We start from the raw sequence: 13,219 nt of genomic DNA on the forward strand, positions 1-13,219 counted from the left end.
AGCCCCACACAGCACAGGGTTTATTCCAGCAGATGCTGCAGTGATGGACAAACTCAAAATAACATAAAATAAAATTAAAATTAAAAAAAAAAATCAAGATCAAAGACATGGATGTAAAACAAAGATACAAAGATTCAACATTTTCTCAAGGTCATCTAAGGAAAGCCCATTGTGGGTTCTGTAATAACAGAAGCAGCTGCTTCACTGAAATTAATGTATTGACTTCTATTGAGAATATCCCCTTTAATCCTGCATGTATTTTTTTTAGCACAAAAAGGTGGGTTTTCTCGCAGCTTCTCTTGTAAAACTTAACATTGTATGTCTGGTAATGTGGCTGCTTCAGCATTCCTCACTGGAAATCCCACACCTGTGAAACCGTGGCAACACTGTCAGTAAGTGACCTACACCAAGTTTAATAGAAAAATTTTACTGAATATCCTCTGTTTAATGTAAACAAGGCAGGAGGCAAAACAAAGAGCATATATTTGATATGGTTACACGATTTTACAGGGCACAGAAACTGCTGAGGATCACGGTTTGAAAACCCATGTATGATGCACAATATCAGGTCACCCTCAGACCGAGCACATCACAAAACATTGAGACAGCCAGGTACAAAAACAATGTCACCTGTGAATTCACACAGCAGCTTATGGGAGACATTACCATGCATTCACAAAGCCATTCCATGATTACAGTGCCCTGTAAAACCATGTGCAACAATCTTTACACTAATCGTAGTGTAAGCAAGCTCGGGATTCTGGTTCTCATATTATATATAATCTATGTATATATATACATAGGTGATGTACAACCAGACTCAAGCTGTGTATCAAATCACAGCTTTTATATTGCACAGACAAATACATAGTAAGAACGTTACACAGACAGGATCTGAATACCAGGAATATTACAGTCATATGGGAAAACAACTAAGGACAAACTTGTTCTACTGGAGCTTAGCACATGGCGTATTACAAAACTTTCTCTATCGGAGTCTAAATCAAATACATACTATAAATGGAAAAAAAAGTAAAAATGTGCATATTTACACACGTGCATCAGGGTTAAAAAGTAGTTTGCATTTGCTTTTTGAAATCAAAAGTTATTCTAGTATTTCCTCTCAAGCATTTCAATCTACTGATAATGGCCATAGTTTCAAAGGTGATAAGCACTTGCATTTCCCACTGACATCTGGAGGGTCTGCTTACATTGTCAACTCCAGGCCACGCATTTTCTCAGGTGCCCACCTCTGGGTAATAAATAACCACATACAAACACGGAGAGAAACGAAAAGGGCACCTCCATGACATGCATAGATGGGAAAGGTGAAAAGATGGACCTCAACTAACTAAAAAAAGTGCATGAAAAGTGTCACAAAACAAACTTAGATGAGATCCTCCTCTTAAGGAAGATTAAATCACTTTTACAGAAATAAACGCCACTGTCTCCATGTCTGGTAATTAAGGGTTTGTAGGCAACTCACAAACCAATAAGGATTGTTTCACTTACTAGGATGGATCCATTTCTTACAAATTTATCAACTGAGTCTCACTGGTTCACAAGAACATCGCTGTTGTTGCTGAGGATTCAGGTATCAGTGAAAACAACATTGATGCCAATGGTTTCATTTAAGATCAGGCAACTCCTGAATGGCTTTACAAATTACCACGTTGCTTGCAAAGCCCTGGCAAGTTTCATTCATAGCTGTATCACCACATCCAGTTTGCACTGAAATAAGGACATCAGAAATATTCTGGAACATACACACAAAAAAATAAATAACAGAAATTTGGAGGAAAAAGTAATTTAGCACAAGCAAAAACCAACGAAGACTGAAACTGAGTGAAGCATCAGCATTTGTGCCCAACAGCTTGACTTTATCCATGCAAGGAACTGTAATTTAGGAAAATTTTTGAAATTGAGCTTCACCTAACTCAGGTAGTTCAACTCCTTGTCTGAACTGGGATCTTAATTATAACAAATGTTTGTATTAAAAATCACTGCATAGGCATATGTTCCATAGTATAAGTCAAGTACATTATATTAACACAGTTTCTAGTATAACTAAAATCATCTGCTACTTTCAAGGCATGTTTCTAAACAACAAAAAATGAGAAAAGTGTCTTTTTATCCTATGATGCTAATGTGACCTGAAAACACTTCATGGCTAAATTCAGGAGAGAAATAATGGGGTAAGGAAGCCAGGTTGGTTCTTTTGTTTTCTTTCCAGGATTTATCTGGCAAAAAAAACCAGAACCCTTCCAGTTACAGGGACCACTGAACACAGCTTTTATTTGCCAAAATATTTTCCCAGTTCCCCAGTCAGGCTTTCTCCCCAGCTGAACCTGTATGGAAGCTTTTACAGCAGAACCATCTTCACTGCTGTGACAAGAATAAATTCAGCCCATTAACTGTAACACTTCTAATTAACCTACCTTAAATGGCCTCTCAGCATTGACATTCTATATATATATGTATATTTAAAAAAAAAATTAAAGGGATGGATTCAGAGCAGAATCTGATTCTTGGTAGAGTCATATGAATACAGATGAATTAGTCTGTATTTGCATATAAGAAATCAAATCATAAATGGACATTAACTGTGCAAATAGGATACTGGGAAAGACAAAGAAATACAATGTAAACACAAGGAGCTGAACTCTTACCTTGCCTGCCTATGCTGTTACAGGAGGAGAAAGAGGTGCTGCACACCTGCATGGATAACAGACAGCTCTCTCACTCATATCAGTGTGTGTGCCTGACAGGGTAAGGCTCAGCCTCTCAGATCTCTGCTGGTGCCTAGGTAGCAGTGAGTCCCAAATTCTTGGAGAAAGCAGCAAAGCTCCCTGAAGTCTGAGCAATGCAAATGGGCTGAGAGCAGTCATACTGAAAAAAATTCACTGAGATACAGTTCTGTACCCCAGCACTACGCAAAACAGGCACAAATTTTGGTCCTACAAATGGTATCAACACTTTAACTGAATTGGTATTTGTCAATCTTTTGCTGGGCATTACTGCTAGGGTTAGATAAGCAATAAAAACACTTCCAAAATTACAGAACATATATATTGCCAATTTTCAAGGCACAAAAGATTGTTAAACCAATTCAAGTTAAGCAGCAATTAAAAAGAAATTAAAAATACTGTTTCAGCAACAACAACTAATGACCTATAGTTAACTTTCCTGTAAAGGTGACAAGAGCCAAGCAAATGGAGTTCACATGCAAAAACCTAAAGTAAATCTCGTTACACAGATAACCTGAAGAGCAATCACTTGGAAAGACAAAGACAAATATGATATAAACGTGTAATTCAGATATTTGTTATGGATGTGATTGTGAATCTGGGTTAGTTCACTAGTATGGGTTTCATACTAACATATCCCCTGTAGTAATCCACAGGAGAATCAAGCTGAGAGTTGTCTTTAAGATTCATCATAAAAAAAAGAAAACCCTCATGAATATATCTCACTGTATAGGAATTAGTGGATTCTTTGAACTTATCTTCATTTTTAATTTCAACTATCATTTTGATTACATTACAACTGCAGGTGTGATTTCCTTTCACATATCCACTTGAGAAGAAAAAGAATCAGGACATAAGAATGTTTGAAAATTAATTTGCTGTTTAGAAGTAATATGGTCACAAAAAACGAATTGGTGCACGTGAGCCCCAGAACATGTATAGACCAAACTCCCTGAACATTGTCATCGTAACAGAAAAATAACCAAGGTCTGATGTCTGTGGTTCTTCATGCAGCTTTTGCAGCTCTTCACACAGTGGCTAGAAATGCTGTGTGTTGGTTTCTCCCAAAATGCCTTTAATCATATCCTAGGTCCGTTTCAATCCATCTCCCTTGTAATGCGGTGAATGCCAACAACTGGTGAAAGTAATCTAACTTCCAATTCTGCCAAAAGCCAACAGGCACTTTGCCAGGAGACACCACCTCTTCTCATCTGGGTGTTGTCAGTAGTCTTTTGGACTGAAACAGACTAGGTGATCTTACAGCCTGGCCACTCATCAAGGCTGCTTATGGCGTAGATGAGGCATGATACTTCACAAATGCAATCGCTGCCAGCTCTTTGCAGAATTCTTCCAGCACAATCACACCCTCTAGTAATGTCATGTGGTCAATGCTGAGAGAGAGAGGGGGAAAAAGAGCAGAGAGTCAGGACTGGCATACGCAAAACCCAGCAGTGGGTCCTGCAGAACACACAATGCGTTTACTCACACAGGCCCTTCAGGCTCCAAGCCCAGCAGGCGTTTTCTGACCAGCAGAAGTTTGGGAGTGAAATCTGGGATGCGCTGGATTCTAACCATGAGGTCTCCAACCACCTGCAAGGTACAACACCATCAACACACAAAGTAACACCTCTCTGTGACTGACAGCAAGCATAAATGACAATCTTCAGTGCCTGGCACATTGGAGCCACTTCAGAATCATCACAGAGTTGCAAAGTAATACTCAGAATAGCTGATCTGTGTCAGAAAGGGTGAGTGGTCATAAGCACTGATGACAGTAACAGTGCCAAGGATGTGGGTACAGAATGTAGAGATAAAACAGGACAAACTCTGAAGCCTTACTAGCTACTGCCATAAATTATATTACTCACTTATTTTAATTATGTCAGTGATTAATTTGTCTTGGTAAAGTAATTGATGCAAGCAATTGACCAGTAAATTCATGAGTTTAGGGAAAGAACAAGGGGAGAATAAAGACTATATTTTAAATGGGGAGGGCTGTTGGGAAAAGGGGAGCTAAGCCCACTGTTAGTATTGGCAGGCATCATTAATAGGCTCTTGACCAGCTTAATAACAGCTGGTGCAGGGGGTAGCTGAGGAATCTCTGACTGAGACGACTGCAGTGTGACAGGCACACAGCCAGCTCTTGTAGGATGAAGGTCTGGCAGGAAGAGACAAAATCAGAGGGAAAGGAAGGGGATTTCCAATAAATCTAGCACTTCATGGTTGATTGGAATCCAGAAAAGGGTCACAGACTGGACTGCCAAGAACAGCCTTCAGCAGAAAAAACAGATGAGCAGAGATATTCACCCCGGCACAGGTGTTCACGACTGTCTTCTGTTTGTGCATGAATCAAAGCCATCTCTTTCCTATCCAAGCGTAAACCTCTATTTTGTTCTTACAGCAGTACCTGATACTGCCTGCAAGTGACAACAATGTCACCTGGTCCAATTTAAAGCAGCATCTTTGCCAAAAGGGATATTTTACATTACACTGGAACCAAGCAAACAAACAAATCTGAAGACACATAGAATCAGAATGAATGCTGAGAAATAGATTTTTCAATATTTTTGGCTGAAAATATGGAATTCTGATTTCCAAAGCAAGAGCATAAGTATTTATTTTCAGTAAGAAGCCATTTGCCAACCTAAACTATCCAGCTCTAAATATTCATTACAAAGTTACTAAATATATCACTGCTGTTTAGCCATATGTAAACATTATCTGTGTGTTTACTCACCCTGACAATGACGGAGAAAAGAGACCTGCAGCCAGAGGCTAGGTTTATGTAAGGATCCAAAAGGTATTCATGTATATGAGGATGGGGAAACAAGGAGAGTTTGGACAACACTGAAGTAACCTGTAAATTAACATCATAGGGCTGCAAAAAATAACAAAACAAAAAAGGAAAACAGTGCTTCGTTATTTTCATGCTTAGCTCTTCTCACTCAGCAAGTGTTTATTGAACTACTAGAACCTTACATACAGAGCTAGAAATATACAAAGATAAAAAGCTAGATTAGAAGAAGACAGGCCCAAACCCTGTCCCATAACAGGAGTGAAGGGGATATGATAGTCAGGCATTAGATATTAACTGCATAACATCTTCAACCACATGAAGCTTTTGCACACTTAATGTTTCTTGTAGGATAATAAGTCCTCTTCTTATAAAATCACTCTTCATCTCAGCTGCTAAACAAAGAACTAGATTAAACATCTTGCTTCTAGACGACTGCAAACTATACAAGCTCAGGAAATTGAGAGTGATAAATCCCTGTTTACAGCTAACATTCCATTTTTCCTGGAAAGAACCATGGCAAAGGCCTGTTCATCTTGTAGCAACGTGCTGCTGGAGATGAGACACTGCTGGGCTGGGAAGGCACCATGAAATTCTAAGCTTTTTTTCTCCATCTCCTCTCTCCACACTAATCAAATGGAAGAGGCAACACTGTCGGATGCTGGAAGATGCCGATTAGTCAGAAGGGCTTTCTACTAAAAAAAGCAAGGGCTATCTTGGAGGTGTTTCACCAGCTTAGGAAGAAACTTATTTCTACAAAAGAAATTACTTCCACCACAGCTTCCTCATGTTCCAAGAACTCTATTTTTGCCTTGGGTTTTTTCATCACAGTGAAAATAACCTTACAATTTAATGCAGCCCAAGATTTCCAAACTAGTCATATTTTCTCTCATTGAGTGCTGGAAGAGACAACGATGGCAAGGGTTGGACAGAAATTCCCCTGCTACAGGCCTATGCCAGTCTGAAAACCTTACAAATGCCTGGATGGTTTAACTTATTCTATTTGATTCTACCCGAAATAGATTATGGGCCCTCATTCAATCCTTTAGCTGCCAGAAATATATTGGCATTAACATGCTCAATGGTTATGATCACATCTGAAAGAGGATGTGTGTTCACAACCTCAAATTATCACCTTTACGTTCTGAAGTTAGCATCCCACTGAAGAATTGGAGGTTTCTTACCCGTTCCAGAATAAGATTTGGAAGAGTTCAGTTTAAGACAGATATACTTATGTTTACTGCATGCCTGAACTCTCATTAGCCTATTCAACAGAGATTTGACACTTGATATAACTGCTTACAAACATTTCATGCCACCTCAGAAGCACAGGTGTACTCAGTCAATCTCTCTGACAGTTCCACAGAGGTGGATCCTGAAAGATCTCTGTTGTAACTGCAAACTTCAGGGAGTATCTTGGGTGTCACAAAAATGGCAACAGATAGTTGAAGGCTACTGAGTCAACCTGCCAGTCAAATAAGCTGAGATGGTGATTCACTTTGCACTGAAAGACACCTACTGGTTTTTCAGTTTAACAGCTCCCAAGACTACAGGGGCTGCTCTGACAGAATTTCCCTTACTAGATGTGGACACAGTTAACATTTGGTATCTTAATCCTGAACTTGCTACTACCTCCTGTGGCACTGCAAAGGGAACTGTCACAGAATCATAGAATGGTCTGGGTTGAAAAGGACCACAATGATCATCTGGTTTCAACCCCCTGCTATGTGCAGCGTCACCAACCACCAGACCAGGCTGCCCAGAGCCACCTCCAGCCTGGCACTGAATACCTCCAGGGATGGGGCATCCACAACCTCCTTGGGCAACCTGTCTTACAGATCTTTTGAAGTGAACATATTTATTTCTCCCAGTCATTGGTAGTCATCTCCATACTCGAAATTCCAGCTACCGCTTTTTAACAAATGAAGCTTTCACACCCTGGGCCAGGGATGTTCTTTGTAACAGGAATTTCTACCTTCTGAGTTATTGTGGAAGATAAAAGCTACTCTGCAGATGCAGACACAAATTTCTTCCATAAATCCATTCCAATGCCTGTAAAACTGAACTGCTAGAGAAGGTCTTTCAGTTGTGAGTCAGTCAATTCATTAGGAGGCTTTGAAGCCATGAGATTTATCTGGTGTTCACACAAAGAAAAGGAAACAAAGTAGTAACACGTGCTGCATTGTTCAGAGAGATTGCTGTTGTGATTTAAACTAATTGAGAGCATTAAGGAAAGCTGAGCTTTTATTTCTGTCCATATGTCAGCAGACTCAGTCAGACAGCCTAAACATCTTCTCTATAATCGTAGAGGCAAAAACCAGCAAGATTTGGAGTTCAGGAAATTCTTTCAAAATTCTCAGGAAACAGTTCCATAGAAATTCAATGTTTAACATTAACAGGAGGAAACAGGCTGTGCCTCGCAGATGAGGTACTAGATTTGAACAGCCTTGAAACAAATTACTTCACTTTGGTGCCTCAGCTGTCCTCTGTCAGGAAACTTGGTTAATAATACTGACCTCCTCTGTGAAGCCTTGTGGTGTCTGCTGATAAAAACTGATAAATACACAAGAACTACCTAAAGCAGTATGATGAAGCAAAAATGACATCAAATACAATCTGTAAGTAGTACTGTATGATCCCTAACTAAAGGCTCTTTCACATTTTTTACATTGTCTGGACATATTTATGATCAAAATGTTACTGATACACTAACTTTCCACATTGCTCTATGTGATTTATGCATTTCACTATGAATAACCCCAAGGAATTTCTTTTTCATTTTTTTATTTTTTTTTTTAAGGCAAGCTTCTGGTACAATATAGGAAGAATTTATCCCTGCTGTTTAATTCAGGCAGATCATTTTACTTCTTCTGGAGTCCAGCATTTTTGACACCGCAGATCCTCACACCTTGCTTGACTAGCTCAAAATGTGTGTCATGCTGACAGGCAGTTTATCAAAATGGGTGCTGTGCTTCCATGCCAGATGCTATTTTTATTGCAGTTGCATGTATCTGATAGATGCAATAGCTTTTCTTAGGGGATGCAATTCACCTCATTTACTTTTTATAATGTATGGATCGTTGTGCAGGCAAGGTTTTCATATCCACAAGGCTTCTTGTTCCTGAAAGCTGATGATGACCAGATCTCTTCACGACTTCAATCTATAACCATTTCAAATACTCAAAAGCACAGTACAAGTCTACTAGAATCAAAACACAACACAGCAACAGAAGTGTTTGGCTTTCTTTTCTGACTTCTGAATTATACACGTCGGTACTCTCAAACATCCTTCTCCTCTACACATTCACAGAGCTGACCTACTCTGACCTACAGAGAGACAACTGCTGGCTTCCTGCCGTCTTGCCTGTGCATTTATTTGTATGTCTAAATGACTCTTGTCCTGTCTGTAAGCTGGAAATTTGCCACTATCACAACTAACAGTCATTCTGTAGATAGCTGCATGTGCAAAACTGAACAGAATTGTGCAAACCTCCAAAAAATTGGTACTACTGCATCTACTCCAGCTGGTGTTACAGGGAGGGTAATCTAGACCCTCAGGGATCGTTTTCACTAGCAAAGAAAGTTATCTTCCTCATTGAAAATAAAAACGTTGACTTGATTAATTTAAGTCCAGAATTCAGCGAAGGCAAAGAAACATGAAGCGACCTCCTTTTCACCCCCCTGAGCCTTCACTTTGCTTCTGCTCAGAAAGATGAGGTCATGCAGGCTGGCTAGATGCAGAAAGAAACACAGAGCAGGAAAATTCACTTTTTTTAAACTCTTTTACACTAATCTGGATCTGACGTGTCTTTTTCAGGACAAGGATCCTGTCAGATCATATTTCATTTGTTTGCCCTTGGCAGCTATTCAGTTATTATTTCAATATAACGAAAGAGGAAAAAAAGAACAAAACAAAAACTGTAAAGTGCAGATGGAAAAAGATACCTTCTAGAAATTTTCCATGGAATGGTAACAGTTTTTCCTGACTATAGGAAAACATTATGAGTGATACAGCATCTCATCTTACACAATGACTGAAATTCAAATAGGGCAGAAAGGAGATATAAAGCATTTTATTTGCTGAAAAAATGTACATGCTTTCTGAATGCATACACTAGAAAATGAAAACTGAACCTGAGATGTTAATACTTGTGAGTTTCTAAGATACTGTCTAAGCCTCTTCCATTACCATTAGGATATTCTTGTCTTACTCATCAATTTAAATGACATTTCAATCACAACACTGGTCAAGAAAACATCTGGTACACAAAAAGGTGCCTAGTGACAATAATACCATGCTTCATATAGAAGAAGCTTTTGTTCTGGTTTTCAGAAGAGAATACACATCTCTATAACATCCTGCAACCTACCTGCAACATGGATATGGGATTTTATATAATAATTTCATGTTGTAACAGACCACTGAATTATGGGAACCCACTTGACTTTATGGAGACTAAGCCATTTAGTAGTGATGAAAGCAACAAAAATGGAATTTATAACCTGCTTTTTCTTACCTGATCGAGAATCCTGCCCATTCTGTCAAAGAGGACTTTTAAGAAGTGGCCTTCAAAAAAGGACGCTTCTAAATTGCACTTTTCCAAAGACCTGGGAGATCCAGGCCACTCCCACCGTAAGCAGATGAGACAGTAATCCCGGAACTAGGAAAAAGCAGTGAGGAAAACACTCAAAACCTCTATGCACATTGTTTCATTTCCTTATAACAGTATCTAAGCCTTAAAACCATAATCTGTAGTTACACGAGAAATCTAAGTCCAAAAAGAATATTCATTCTAAAACAAACATTATCAGTTTTTATACAGGCACTTCATTTGCTTCTCGACATTCATGCTGCCAGGTTAGTTTCAGAAACAAAAAGCTAGAGCTTCCCAAAATCATCTGAGACCAAACAACGTAAGGCTGCAAATACACATTTTGATTATCATGCACAGCTTAATAATCTGTGTTTGATTATTATGCACAGCTTATCTCAACATCCAACCCAGACTGCTCGCCAGTTCCCAGGACAGGGAAGGCACGTGGATGTGCAGGTGATACAAACTCATCGTACTGCAGGGCTTTCTCTTCCCTCTGTTTCCTACCACCCTCAGCAGTCTTTCCCAGTTGCCTATCGGCTTCTGCCTCTGATTTGCTGGGAGCTGCCTGGTGTCTCACTCTCTTGGAATTATACCTTGAAAGGAGCACCAAATATGAACCAAATTAAGGAAAGGACGAAAGGAAACAGTAGCAAAAGTGAGGCAAAACAGACTTCACTGCGTGCAGCTTACATACTTGCACAGGCCTCCAGGAATAGACGTAGGGAAGCAGAAAGGCTATTCGGATGTAGTAACAGCAATAGGCAGTGCTATTCTTAGGGGAGAAATATTTTAAGAGTAGCCATATCACTGTCAGGAAGTGACAGAAACCAATTCTTTTCTCTAATAACTCCCAGAATACTCTTTTTCCCAAGGCAAAAAAGAAGTACAAGGATGATATGTATTTTCTGGCATCTAAGAATAGAACATGGGGGAATTCTACCTCAACCTTTCTTTCCTTGTTCTCTATTTTCTATTCCCTTTCTTTTCAGTAGACACTACAGATAAAACAATACAATAAATACAGAAATCCAAGCTTCTCATCCTAAACTGCTGATATCACAATTCAGAGACCACGGAGTTTTTAAAGAACCTACAAAATACAGCCCTCGGTTACTTTCCTGCACACAACTTTTTCTATTATACAAGAGTCACAGGGCTTCAGTAAGAAAGCAGAAAATAAACAGTGACCTCTGACCGAGGACACTTCAGACTACATTTGTGAAAACAAAAGCTGTATTTATTTCAAATTAGTAAATCATAAAGATTTCCCTTCCTACCAGAACTATCAACTGGAAACCTGAACGCCTCAGGCTGTGCATTCCCTATGATGTGCCTTTATTTTTGAAGTCCCAGACTGCATAATTCCTATGCAGCATTTTAATTTCCCTTTAGTCCTTTCAAACAGCTTGGCAGGCAATTCTCCAAGAGAATGCAGATAAATGCAAAAGCAAATTAAGAACCTATCTGCAGTTCAGATTTTCTCTCAGTGTATTTGTTATATGAATATTAATGCATTTAATGCCATCCGTTATTCCCACTAGAGTAATACAAGGTGGATTCACAATCAAAAGGAATCTCTAAAGCTGAGATTTCATTAGAAAATAAAAACTGAATTTTCCCATCTTCCATTACTAAAAGATGCATGTAGTAGGACTATTTATAGAACCTTCTGTATACCCACATCAGCATTTCAAATTCTCAAGGAATGAGGAAGACTTACCTGTCTGTGGGCATCTCTGAGGTAAGTATCATAACCCGTACCCTCCACGTGGTATGAGGACTTAGCTTCATCGGGTACAAGACAGAGAAAACTGAAGAGACAAAGGAATGTTAATGAATACCTATAATCCACAGTGCACAAGATCAATACCTTTTCATCATCTGTAATAGTGTACACAATGCTGAACTGTCTGGCCAATTAATCCAACTGCAACTTTGTGTGATGCACAGAGAATATAGTATCTATTCAAGTATTCTAACTATTTATAAAAAGACACAGACTTCAGAACTTTTCTATGTAACACCAGCACATTCTGAAAATGAGCAGACAGAATGGGCATGAAAAGGAATAGTCATAACTAGGTCAGGTGTTTGCTAAAGGTCAATCTCCATATCACCAGAGCATGTGGAAAATTCACTGGGGAATAAATGAAGGAGAACTACAGTTCAAATTTCTTAGCCTACTGCACAGGCAGTTCTATTTCCCATAGTTTGTTGTGGCAGTAAGTATCTACAAATGTACAGGAAAATTTGCATACCCTTATCAGGGTACATTTACCATACATCATTATTAAGTCACCAATATCTGGCCCAAGTAACTTCAGGAAATTCTGAATCTTATTAAAGAGGGGATGTCATTAAAGCCTTTTTAAAAAAAAAAAACAATTACAATTTCCAGACAGTGAAATACACTCAGTTTTTGGACCCTTTTTCCTAAAGCTCTGCTTTCTCTATACACTAAGAACTTCTGGAGATTCCTGGAAGATCTCTATGCAGAAATATGTAATAGCTGAATTTTCATATAGGGTTCATCTTATTTGAAAAAACAAATCTGAAAGACACTGGAAATCCTGAAACATTTCTATTCACTGATGGATTCAGGAAATTGTTTTCATCTTCCTTCCAAATCATTTCCACTGGAAACTATATACAGCAGTACTGGAGGAAAGAAGGCAAGCAGCAACTACTTCACTGTGTGCTGCCTGTCCTTGGGCTGTTTGCTGCCTTTGGCTAACACCTTTAATTATTTCTGGATACGCAGATAGGACAGCACTGAAATACCAGTGCTGCTTTGCTAAAGTGTATTAACAGAGCAAACTGCATTTGTCCTAATATTAGTTGCTAATAGAATTACCATCACTAAGATGCTTAGAAGAGAACCTGTCCTCTTTGTGATATCCAATTTGCAGTATGTTTAGCATGCACAAAGGTATGTTACAGGTGACAGATGCCCCCTGGTTTTCAGGGAACAGAAGGTTATTTCTAGCACAGCAATCATTTCCTTTTATGTAAGTGTTTAAGGAACTTTGGAAAAGGGGAGGTTTTTTTCCCTTTTTTTTTTTTTTGAGAACAGAAAGCAC

At 38.9% G+C, this 13,219-nt stretch overlaps 1 protein-coding gene across 2 annotated transcripts in view; it reads right to left on the bottom strand.

The window, feature by feature from the left end:
• Window positions 1-411: 411 nt before the first annotated feature.
• The window catches only part of FHIP2A (FHF complex subunit HOOK interacting protein 2A), a 32,923-nt gene continuing 20,115 nt past the window's right edge, over window positions 412-13,219 (bottom strand). The window contains exons 13-17 of one of the 2 annotated variants that reach the window (XM_042818236.1): window positions 11,860-11,950; window positions 10,059-10,202; window positions 5,485-5,625; window positions 4,234-4,337; window positions 412-4,138 (exon numbers count right to left, since the gene is read on the bottom strand). In XM_042818236.1, coding sequence (XP_042674170.1) covers window positions 4,033-4,138; window positions 4,234-4,337; window positions 5,485-5,625; window positions 10,059-10,202; window positions 11,860-11,950 — 586 coding nt within the window. In that variant the 3' untranslated portion in view covers window positions 412-4,032. Of the gene's footprint in view, window positions 4,139-4,233; window positions 4,338-5,484; window positions 5,626-8,368; window positions 8,670-10,058; window positions 10,203-11,859; window positions 11,951-13,219 lie in introns of those variants that run through there. The other variant, XM_042818237.1, reaches the window with a different exon arrangement.

This window comes from Centrocercus urophasianus, unplaced genomic scaffold (assembly GCF_019232065.1).
Source record: "Centrocercus urophasianus isolate 14NV4802_14NV808 unplaced genomic scaffold, USGS_Curo_1.0 seq_17, whole genome shotgun sequence".
Classification (NCBI taxonomy): Eukaryota; Metazoa; Chordata; class Aves; order Galliformes; family Phasianidae; genus Centrocercus; species Centrocercus urophasianus.